At 42.2% G+C, this 12,103-nt stretch overlaps 1 protein-coding gene across 7 annotated transcripts; it reads left to right on the top strand.

Annotated features, from left to right (window-relative positions):
• Nucleotides 1-1,437: 1,437 nt before the first annotated feature.
• Nucleotides 1,438-10,697, top strand: lca5 (lebercilin LCA5). 7 transcript variants are annotated; one of them, XM_050058738.1, is made up of 11 exons: nt 1,439-1,712; nt 1,831-1,910; nt 2,346-2,488; nt 4,930-5,339; nt 5,665-5,906; nt 6,184-6,489; nt 6,925-7,062; nt 7,180-7,276; nt 7,586-7,722; nt 7,814-8,009; nt 9,035-10,697. In XM_050058738.1, exons 3-11 carry the CDS (start codon nt 2,484-2,486, stop codon nt 9,955-9,957), a joined length of 2,454 nt encoding a protein of 817 aa, XP_049914695.1. In that variant the 5' UTR covers nt 1,439-1,712; nt 1,831-1,910; nt 2,346-2,483; the 3' UTR covers nt 9,958-10,697. The 7 variants fall into 7 exon arrangements, with proteins under 7 accessions (XP_049914698.1, XP_049914695.1, XP_049914693.1 ...); XM_050058736.1 differs by having other exon boundaries at nt 1,439-1,748; XM_050058741.1 differs by having other exon boundaries at nt 1,438-1,910; nt 4,945-5,339.
• Nucleotides 10,698-12,103: the final 1,406 nt, after the last annotated feature.

The raw sequence follows: 12,103 nt of genomic DNA, 5'->3' as shown, positions 1-12,103 counted from the left end.
ACCAAACCAGAGCTGGTGATATTTGGAACAGTGGAAAGGCAAACCAAGATGGCTTTTGTGAGTTTTATTTTGTCTCTGTCATCCTTGAATAAAGTGGCTTTTTCAATATTAAAATTACTGTTTATTCAAATGGAGTCTGGTAGGTTTGACAATAGCAATTTAAAGGCTGTTTCTGGTTAAATAAAAAGGGTCTTACTCTTTAACAATAATGTCAACCTCTTAAGGGATCATTTTCATAATGTTGGCAGACACTTATACTAACAACCTGAACCTGCCAGCAGCCAAACCAAGCACTTTTGGTGGACATGAATTGATAGTGCACGATTGCCTATGAACTTTTTTGCAGCTGCCGTCTGCAGCCCTGTCACTTGATACTGGACCAGTTTCAAAACTTGTGTTGCTATTAGTTACTTAGACATAGAAACATGGAATAAAAGGATCTAGGTTGAAAAATAAGCTACCTAAGTTATCCTTTAAGACTTATTCTTTCTTGGAGAAGAACAAAAATTGTGTTTGAAAAGTGTTTCATGCTGTGAAATTCATCAATACTATAACATTACTAAATTACTATGGCATGACCCAAATAGTTTATAGTCTGTGTGTGCTTTTAAGTGAAAAACCCAGATTTAGTTTCCCCATATTTCACAACCAAGCTCAATTAAACGTTATTTAAATGTTTATTTTGAAAGGGAAATAAAATCCTTCCTACTTCCGCTGGACTGTAGTTATATCAGCCAACTTGACGCAGGTACCTCACACAGTTTGAGCCAGGTTTGTGCTGAGGTTGAAAGCAGGGAAATGTAGTTTTCAGGATTCTGGCAGCAAGTTTGTTTTCTGTCAAGCTGGTGTGTTTGTCACTTTAGCAGCATGTATCAAATTTCAGTTAAATTTAGGGAATATGGCTCAGTTGCACACTCGTGTGCTTTTGTCTTGCAATACTCGAGATACTGCTACCAATATGCCTATAAAAGAGTTTCAATATGCATTGCACAAAGTGAAGAGATCATATCAGCAACTCTGAATGTTGCAAGTTTTGTGACAATGGCATGCCACAGATGGACAGATAGCACAGATGGGTCATGACCTAAATCTCAAACACCAAGCAAATAATGCTGCAGTGACAGACATCATATATGCACACATCCTGCAAATGTTAGCACAATAGAAATATGCATTGCACAACATGACTAAGAAACTATAGCTTAAGGATGCTTGCCTAAAGCCCTGAGGGCCGCAGAGAGTGTTGATGTGTTTAAAAGCAAACTCAAGACCTACCTTTATAGCCTGGCTTTTAATTGAACTTTGTCTTTTTTATTTTGTATTTATTATTATTGGGTTTTTATCTTTATATTTATTTTTATCAATCTGTTTTCTAGCTTGATAGTCTTCTATTAGACACTAAGCACATGTGTGGTGCCAATTGATTACAGTCACCTTTATGCACATAATGCATAAATAAACTTACAGCTATTTATATCACGACCATGATCACAACATGCACAACAGCGCCACTGTGGTGTTACAGCGGTACTGCAGGGAGTGCTGCGGTTGCCATGGTACAGCGTCGGCGGTGGACTGGAGCAAACCTCAAGGCGTGGACCTGAAAAAATAGCATCTGAACGCCTCTGGTTGTCAGGATATCTCCATCTTAGTTTAACTGTGGATAATTACAGGACGGCGCGTTTCAGAAATGACTGTTTGTATCCAAAAAGGTTGGACGTCTGTGCCATCGCTGCTTATATCCAACGGTAGCTAAGTTAGCTTAAGTTCATGCTAGCTTGCTAGTAGTTGAAGCTATGTGGCTAACATTAGCTTTTCGATTCTAAACAGGAAACCGTTTATTGCTGGAAAATTTTCGCCAACCAGACAAATGCAGCAAGATTTAAAGAGTGAAAACGGAACACGAGCAGGTTGGTGGCAGGAGTCGCTAAGCGGTAATGTTAAAACACAAACCACCTGTTGATGCTCGTTTTTGTTGCTATGCTAGCAACTATGCTAGCTATCATCCATAAGTCAGTTTTTCATCCAGCTAAAGCTAACGTATGCTAATGCCAGTACGCCACAGTGCTGTTTGGAAACTTGTCTACTTTCCTCTATTGTTCACAGCTATTTTAATAAGGTTGCATACGAGTATAGAGCTCACTGAGATGTGTTGTTGGCTGCTAACCACAGTGTAGCTCTCTAACCTGTCAGGCAGTGTCACGACAACAATGCACCTGTCAACAGCAGACGGTCTGCTTTAATCCTCTCTGTCCGTGTCACGGAGAGCAGGCCGGAGAAACTGTTACTATAGCTGTATTTAGCCTTTGATAACACGCATCTGTTTGTATATTTGTTTTCACCAGAGAGCCTGTGACTTGGCTGCATCGACTCTTTCAGCTGTTAGCGTTATTAGGAGCCTCCAGGGACACTAAACACCATGAAGCAGAAGATGTGAAGGATTATGTCAGCAGAGATGATGAGCATATAATGTAAACTAACCTATGAGGTGAGTGTTATAAGGTGCCCTAACGTTGATACTACTGTGCATCTGGGTATATGTGATGATAATGGTTATTTATATAATTAAATCACTTATTTTCATCATGATCATTTGGCAAAAATGACACTAAAATTGTAAAGTAATTCAATGTGAGTGAATAGCCTTCATCACTATGTGTCTGTTAGTGTATATTTTGCTCTAGAGACTAGCGAGGATAAAGAACAGGGTGTCAACTGGTCCTTAAAAAGTCTTTAATTTTATTAAATTCAGATTCGATGGGTCTTAAATTTCTCCAGCCTGACAGACACAATGACTGTTTACAATCACAGGACAGACCGAAGAATTGCAGTAATAAGTAGCATTTATGACAGCGATTAGATTTTGATTTCTTTGGTCTCAAATTTCATATAAGGTGGTTTTACAAAAGTCTTTAAAAGTCCTAAATTTATCTTGGTTATATCTGTCGACACCCTGAAAAACATGACAGCCATTTTTTTATTGTTAAAGGTCCAGTGTGTAAGATTTAGGGGGATTTAGTGGCATGTAGCAGTGAGGATTGCAGATCGCAACCAGCTGAAACTCCTCTCGGTTAGAGTTCCTTTAGCGATCATAGTTTAGGAGGTTTTTAGCAGGAGATGAAGAATCCACAGAGGTGTTGTCTTCTCCAAAACAAACAGACCAGGTGATTAAAACTGGTGAAAACACTGAATAAGCAGTTTCATGTTAAAAAAATCAGTGTTTTCCTGACGCTGCTCATCGCAGAGGGGACACACAAAAAAATGCAAATAGCCCTATCTAATGCCAGTGTTAGGCTTGTCTGGTCTGGGCTACGGTAGAAACATGGCGGTGAACGTGGCGATCTCCGCTGACAAGGACCTGCTCCCTACGTACTGTAGATATAAACATCTCATTTCAAGGTAACGAAAACACACTTATTAGAATATATTCCATTTCTGCCAATACATCCCCCTAAATCCTACACACTGGACCTTTAATATCTCAAGTCTGTTTGTTCATTCAACAAAGCTATTTAACAACTAAAACACTGTTTTATAAAACAGGTTTGTATTCAGGTCCTTTAGGATCTCTCCTAATTGCCCTGCTTCACAAGTGTGCTCCTTTCTATTTATGGTGACGGTGCTGTGTGTACTGGTGTTGCCATAGATACTTGCCCATCAATTGATTCTATAATTGTGAGGGCTGATGAAAGGGCTGTATGACTCCATGACCTTTACACACAATTAACATACATGTTAAAGGGCACACTGGCTCTTGAATTCTATTTTTATTCTTCAAGGTACTCAAGGTTTTTTTGAAGGTCCAGTGTGTAGGATTTAGGATTTAGCCATATTTTGTAGTGTATAATCACCTGAAAATAAGCATCTTTGTGTTTATCTTACCTCAGAATGAGCCGTTGAAATCTACATATGGAACGGGGAGTTGTTTATGGAGATCACTATGTTGCTCTACTATGTTTCTATAGTAGCCCAGGACAGACAAACCAAACACTAGCTCCACAGATAGGTAGGGCCATTTGTGTTTTTGTGTCGGGCACTGTATTTAGAAGCCAATCTGTGGCAAGCAGTGCAAAAAAAAAAATACTGATTTGTAATGTGAAACTGCTTTGTTTAGTGTTTTTAATGGTTTGAATCACTTTGAAGTTTTAGCTGGATGAAAGTTGCAGTCCTCCCCACAAGACACCACTAAATCCCCCAAATCTTACAAACTATTTCTTTAACAACAAAAAAAAGCGGAGGTGCTGGACCTTTTCATTTTGTTTATGTTTCATACACATGGGCTTTTTCCAGAGAGAAAATGTGTTGGCCATATGTGTGGAAATGTTTAATGTAGGATTTGCCTGATGTAGACAAACTAAATATACCCATTAGGCTGGCAACATAAAAGGTCAACCTTCTACCTTTCATACAGTGTATGTTAAAACTTTATAAAGACATATGAATATCACTTTTATTTGTACTTTATTCCCTCTTATTTATTTGTAATCTTTGAACATGTGTGTACGTGTGCGTGTCAACGCAGTCAGGAGTAATAATCAGGCTGTTTAATAAGTCACCAGGGCAGACGGGGGCAGGCTAGTATTCTTTATGTAGCAGCAGCGGTGTGGAGTAGTGATATCATACATCATTCAGCCTCATGGAAAATTCCACCTCATGTGTGTTGTCGCTTAGTGACCAAGACACACAATACGGAAAACCTGAGAGAAACTGGCTGGCCTGGCTTCTTATTACTGTTTTGGATGAATTTTAAGAATTATCACCGGGGTTGCACGGTGCAAATGATGAGGTCAGTTTACTGGGGGACTTTTAATTCAAGTCTGTTAAATCAGGTAAGTTGCACCCTGTGTAATGAAGTTTTATATTAAGGTGTAGCTTAGAGAAAAATTCTAATGTTGTTTAAAATCTGATGCTTATTTCCAACTTTCTCAGCATTTGCTCTCAAAGTGACAACATGGAATCGGAAAACATAGCTGACCCGTATGAAGACAACCGGGATCGAAGTCGTCAGTCACACCAGAGTACAAAGAAGGATTCCCGAGCGTCGTCTTCCCAAAAACACAAAAAGAAGTTCCGGGACAAGATCCATGACGAGGGTGAAAAAGAAGGCTGTGCTGACAGTAGATCGAAAACCCGAACTTGGCGTTCAGATCCAGACCGGGACCAGATATCAGATGGAGAGAGACGGAGAAGTAGTGGGTCGTTTTACTCAGAGGACTATGAGAATGATTCACCCTCAGAGGGCTCGCTCACACCGTACTCCCAGTCCCGGACTCCATCGCCTACCCTTCACAGAGGGGTGCGGGCAAAAAGGATTTCTAACAGCCCCTTCTACAAGACAGGTGTGTAAAGCAAAGATATGATCATATATGGAGGGATAAATGGATGAAACCTAACCCTCACTGGTTAAAATACTGTCCAGATGATGGCAGTGTTGGGCAGATTTTAACATGGTGATCTCTGCAGGACAAAATCCTCTTTTGAGACATGAAGATTTGTATGAGCAGTTTTAAGTAAGGTTGTTTTGGATCTATCTGTACACTCAACCTTAGCTTATATTCACCACTACAAGAGTTCATGTGTGTCAGTATTGGCCTGTTGAAGTGTTCATTGTCATTACCTATAAATTATTTCTTCATCATCATCATGTGTGTCTCTACCTTGCAGGTGGTGTAGGGCGCCGAGGCGTGTCTCGCCCACAGCGTCTAGGTGGCCAGCCTCTGACTCAGCAGCATCGCAAGGGAGTGCGCTCACAAAGCAAGGAGTCCACCCCCCCTAAAGATCTGGACCTGGTGACCAAGAGGATGCTCTCGGCCCGCCTACTAAAGATCAATGAACTGCGTAACTCCCTTGCTGAGCTCCAGCAGCGCACCGATGAGCTGCAGAAGGAAAATCGAATTCTCAGACAGGTAGACCTACACCTCTGTTTAAAGGAATACTTCTCCCCCCAGTGATTATTTGTATATCAGTTATGCACCCCGTGTTACATTGAAACACCGCTGCAACTTTTCTCTGCAACGTTCTAAAATGGTTTTGTCTCGTCTAGTCTCACGTTTGCTCAGTTCTTCCCAAAGTCATAGTCATTTTGGGCTGAAGTATTCCTTTAAGTTTGGGTTAAGTACATGAGACCAGGAAATGTAGAGTCAATCAATCCTAAAATCGAATTTAATCTTTTCAATGCTGCAGCTTCAGGTACGCCAAGAGAAAGCCCTGCAGCGCTACGATGACACAGAGAGCGAGATTTCCCAGCTGCTCGCGCGCCACAACAACGAGACCCACGTGCTGCGCGAGCGGCTCAGGCGCACTCAGGAGCGGGAACGGGTAGCCGAGAGGCAGATGAAGGACAGCGAGGAGCAGCTGCAAAGGAGTCGGGCGACCATCGCGCGACTGAAGAAGCTTGTAGACCAGCGAGAGTTGGGAGCTAGAGACGAGCTGAGCCGCAGGCTGGAGGAAGAGAAGACGCGGGCTCAAGAGGCAGAACGAAAGATTAAGGTAAATTAATTGTAGATTTCATGTGTTTACTATTTATAATAGAGCTGGGCTTTGCAAATGTTTCAGTTCTCTAGACATTTGAGAGCCTCTGAATTGTATTTCATTCAGGGGGAGTTGCCAAAATATATCAGGTTTTTGTTTATACAGTATCTTACTGGCTCAAGTGTACAGGCCAGATAAAAACAACCTGTGCACATTTCTGTTTCCATTGTCGTCTTGAGGTGTAGCTTACAAATTTGACTCCTTGGTACCAGATTATTGGTGTTTGGTTTACAAAATGACACCATAGCTAGACAAACAATAACTTGCACATGCTCATTTTCACCAAATATGTATGTATGGACATCCATGAAAGAAATTCCATCCTCAGAATTGATTTCCCTTTTGTCATGGGGACGCTGGGAAATGTGTTTGTTTATCCGTGTGTGTTTGAAGGAGCTGGAGCGCAGCATGGAGCTGAGCAACAGCAGTTACCAGAGGCAACTGGCTGCAGAGAGGAAGAAGACAATCAGTGCCCAGGAGGAGATCAGGACTCTGCAGGAAGAGCTGGAACGACTGACCAATAAACTCAAGGTTGACACACAGACAAATACACTTCGAAATACCAACTGGAACAAACTGTATCCGGCTTTATGACTGGGTATAAAAGCAGCATCGTATGTCATTTTCACTGTGTTGATTTCTTATCAGGAGAAGGAGAGAGAGCTGGACGCTAGGAACATCTACGCCAACCGCATGATGAAACCCCCAATTAGAAAAGATGTTGACAGTGGCACGAAGCGGAAAGGTAAGGCCGAACTGTTTGTGGCTGAGAGGGAGACAGAAGCTCATTTGTGCAGTTAACCAAACTGTCTGTCAGAAATCCTTAAGCTCTAATGATGTCTCTGTTGTTCCGGTGGTCATGGAAAACCTGGAAGAGTCAAAGACAGTGTGTTCAACAAGTTTTGCATGTATATGAAAGTAAAAATGGTTTTGAAAAGCTGCTGAACATGGATGCTGAGAGATATTGGTGATGAAAGTAGTGCTCTTTATCAAAGGAGAGGTTTGGAAAAGGATAAGCAAAATTAGCTCTACCCTGCTTTTGTTTCACACACAGTCCCCAGCAGGAGCAGCACCAAGGCGGTGCAGGCTAAAGACAGGGCGTCTAGTCTGGATTTCCCCACACCTCCCCCTGCCATCACCGATGCCAATGAGTACACCGAACAGACACCTGACGAATACCTATCGCTCAAGGTAAAGTCACTCCGCTTCACCCGACGTCCATACTTTGTCTTTTGTCGTTGTTATTTGTGCGTCATTCTGTCTTTCGATCGATTTATGTCAGCAGGAGCTCGACAGCGCGGACAGACATGCAGAGACAGAGGACAGACATCAAAAGTGGGAACAGCAGAAGATGAGAGATGGAGAAAAGGAGAAGGAGTTGGTGAAGGAGAAAGAGAGAGAGCAGGAGAAAGAGGAGAAACGGCAAATCAACCAGGAGCTTAATGCCCTCGAGGAGAAGGCAAAGACACTAAGAGATGGTAAGAAAAGCAAAGAGTATATGCTACTCTGTTGTATTTAGAAAATTGGTAAAAAGTACTTGCCGAACTCCTCCTGTCTCTGAAGGGGAGATGTATTCGATTTTCCCTAGTCAATCATCAGAGATCAATGTATTCGCCTCAATCTAACATAATTCTTAAGGCCCAGACAACCAAAGTGACATCAAAGAGCAAGTAGCGACGAAGGCTAACTGTTGCATCACCTCACATTGCCTTTGTCTTGGCCAAAGAGTTGCACTCAAATACACCACAAAGACTATAGCCAGTGGCCAGCTAACACGTACACTCTGCGGCTGCATGAGAGGCATAAACGAATAATACTGTGCGCTAGGGAACAGTAACACAAACAATTACAAACCATTTTTGCTCAAGAGCTAAATAGCTAACGTTGTTTTGATCTCCTGCCCTCTTGACTTTAGCCGTTTGTTTACCTTCCTGGCTTCCGTTTCTGCACTGAGAGTGGTTTCAGTCCCCACCAGCTCTGACGCCTGTTAAACATGCTGAATCAGCCAAAAAAACAGCCAACAAGGGCAAGCTAGGGCCAATGGTGCGAGACACACCGCCAAACTTGGGCAACAGATGTTCATCAACAGCCTGACATTGACCAACGGCTGACTGTTGGCTTGGTGTGTCAGAGCTTGAACACTGATGCATAGCCATGCCGACATACCTGTTTTGCCAGGGTTTTAAGAATGGAGCGGAGTGAAGTAAAAACAAATTACAATGTCTATCTTGTCTATAGTGGTCGCCATTGTTGTTAATACTCCTCACTGGTTTCTGCAAACAGCTTGACAGCGTCATTATTTCCACCTGTGGAGCTAGTTGGCGAAACGTTAGTCCTCCCGTGGTGCTCATTGGAGCGATTGTTTAACTGAGAAATCACTGTTTCATGCCACTGTGCCAGATAAACAACTTAACTTGGTGGAGTGGGCAGATTCAAAGATCTGAAACCAAGTAAAAAAAACATACAAGAAGACAACAGTGATGGATGTGTCTTATGTTTACAGGCTGGGAGAAAAAGAAAGAGGAAGAAGACAGAAAGAAGACAAGCCCCCTGTTCGACCGGGAGGAAGAGAACAACAGGAAGCGTGGCCATGTCCAGGAAGAGGTGGAGAGGTGGAACCAGGAGGTTCTGGCCAATCAGCAAGCAGCAGCGGAAGCACGTCGTAAAAAAGACCAGCTGCTGGCTAAGATGCGTGAAATAGACCATCAAGACCACAGAGCCCAGGATGCCATCTTCTCTGAGTCTAGTCCCTCTGAGTCCAATAAGGCTGCCAGTAACCATTATTCTCCTCATCCTCCTGAGCAGAGGAACCATAACTCTTCCATTTTTAACCTCACAGAATCAGAGGATTTGGACAGTTTGCGCACCGGTGCTGGAAGCAGGGACGGCGGAAGGAGAAGATCAGGCATGGAGGGCGGAGCTGCTTTACCAGGAATGGGGAGGCGAGGGCTACGGCCTCAAATCTCCAACGACGACTTGGCATTCGGAAGCTACGCACCTTCTTTCGGACATTCGGCTTCTCGAGGCTCCTCAGGCTTCCCTCCACCTCCACCTCCACCCAAAGAGGACAGGGACTCTGCGTTAGAAGCAATAGGTATCTTTAGTCTCAGAGGGACGGAGACAGAGAAAGAAAAGGAGACAGAAAGAGCAGGGAAGGACAGGAAGTCTAGCCTCATGCAGCAGCTATTTGGCGCCGTGGCAACACCTGCTGGTGACAGCGTGAGCACCTCCAATAAAATGGAGGTCCTCAACAGTCCTCCAACGACCAATGGAGTGCGTTCAAGAAGGGACGGATTGCTCAGCTTCAACTCAGGGTCCAACACGCCTCCAGCGTCCTCCTTGAACACTGTGCACATCGCAGATAGCAGGCCTGCCGTCCGTGCCATCACATCATTCGATGATGACATAGAGGAACTTACTTTATGAAGATAATTTAGATAATACTATCTGACTCATTTAACTTGTGTGACTGTTTATGTTTTATGTAGGACATTTCTAATTTAATGTGATCTTCAAGCATTCAGGTGCATGTGCGTAGACACATGGATGACAAAGATAGTGTTTCTAAACTGGTGTTATAGGATTTTGACCCTTTGCACTTCCTAGTGTCGTGGAGACGGTGGCTTTTACTGGTAGTTTATGTAACCAGCAGAAGGATAGCAGCGCCACAACACACAGAATCCCTTCTTCTATAATATGTTTCCAATTCTAAAAAGCAAGCAGTACAATCACAAGGCAGTGGCGCCCCCAACTGAAGGCCAGGGATGGACCATGGCTACCTTGATACAAAAGCTGTGGAAGGCTCATTTTTACGCTAGCGTTAAGGTACTGGTATCTTCAACCTAAGACATCCATTTGTACTAACTATGTCGGCAAACCTTGTTGGGAAGGAGGCCAAATAATGCTCCAAAGGGAGGCAAAATTTTGGCGAGGGAACAACTGGCATGGCCACTTCACCCAAGAGTCTCCATTTAACTTGTGAAGGCTTGTTCCCAGTTCAATGTTTTGTTAGCTCCATATTGACTTAGCTTCCAACTAGTCTATGTACCTTAACAGCATTATGGAATTCCTGAAATTAACTGGTTTTGGTGTGGCACGCCAAGCTTTTCAGTGGCCCCATCTGGCCTCGTCTACGTGGGGCGCCATTGACATGATGAAACAGACCTTGGCTGCAAATCACATTTCTTTTGTCTCTCATTGTCTTTTATTTGGACAAATTTTATCCCACAAAATTTGGGCAAAATGTTTGTGTTATTATAGAATCCATGCCGTAAGAATGTACCACTAAGCAACATGACAATCACAGTATATTTAGACTGCTTGCTGAGTGTCTCACAGCTATTTAAAACGGGTTATTTCACAACTTTCACAACAAAATGTCAGTTTTAAGTAGGTTTGTATCTTTGAATATTATATTGATACTGATTAAATGTCCCAGTACAAGGAAAGTTTTGCTGAATTGGGAAGCACATAAGAGATGATGCTGAGTTAGCACACACCTTAAGGTGCAACCTAGACACATCGTCCGTGATGTAACCTGGGGTCATCGCCCAGGCGACCCAGCCAGGGTTGATCAGACCACAGCCTGTCTGACTTCTTGTGTGATCCACAGCTCACCCCTTTTGATCCACAGCCATCTTGATGCCCTTTAAGCAGCATCAGTGATGGTCCTTATGGCTCTCATGCTGTGCAGTTCTCTGATCCCCAGCAACTTGAGGGCTATGTAGAGCGACTGGCTGGCAAATCCCACATCGGGTCTTCTATCCCCTGCTTCGGCATTCACCTGTGAGCTCCTCATGCTTGGCCTTCTTCTATTCAAACGCCTCCTCCAGGGCACAGTCGATTCCAGCAGGACCACCTGCCTTGAACATGAAGGAGTACATGAACCATGTCAGGCCTGAGCGTTGTCACAGCTATGGTGTCTGTATTTGAATTTTAAGAGCTACTGAATACTTAAAAATATTAAAATTTAACTGAAGTCATAGAATTGAAATAATTTACTTTGTAAACTATGTCTTTAAAACACTCATCAAAACATACTTTAAAGGCCTTTTTTTTTTTTACAGTAAATCTTTTGTGTGTGTAGTTTCTATCCTTCTTTTATCAATTTCATTATTTATTTATTTTTATTACACACTGTTTTATTTGGTATTAGCCTATGCTCAATATTTTTAGTGCCGTTTTTATTTTGATGCTGTCTTTGTCTCATAAAGCACTTTGTAACTGTGTTTTGAAAAGTGCTATACAAATAAAGTTTATTATCATTATTATTATTATTATTTATTAATGTTTTGAATTCACCTCTTTGAAAATGAAATAGGAAATTTTTTGATTTGCAGTTTAAATTTGAAAATTCAAGTTGACATTTTCAAATAGCTATTGAAGAACGTTAAATAGGTATTTGAAATATTTTAAATTTTTGACTTGAGTTTTTGGATCTTTTTTATTGAGAAACTTTTTTGGGGTCTGAATTTGTGAACATAAAATATTTATACAAATACAGCTTTTGCAAATAAAAATCATTTTAATTTCAAGGAGGAGGTGAATTCACAACAAATGAATTCAGATACAA

The sequence above is a fragment of the Epinephelus moara genome, chromosome 12 (genome assembly GCF_006386435.1).
Source record: "Epinephelus moara isolate mb chromosome 12, YSFRI_EMoa_1.0, whole genome shotgun sequence".
Classification (NCBI taxonomy): domain Eukaryota; kingdom Metazoa; phylum Chordata; class Actinopteri; order Perciformes; family Serranidae; genus Epinephelus; species Epinephelus moara.
Note: the sequence above shows the minus strand (reverse complement) of the source record. Positions and strands in the feature narration are given on the sequence as shown.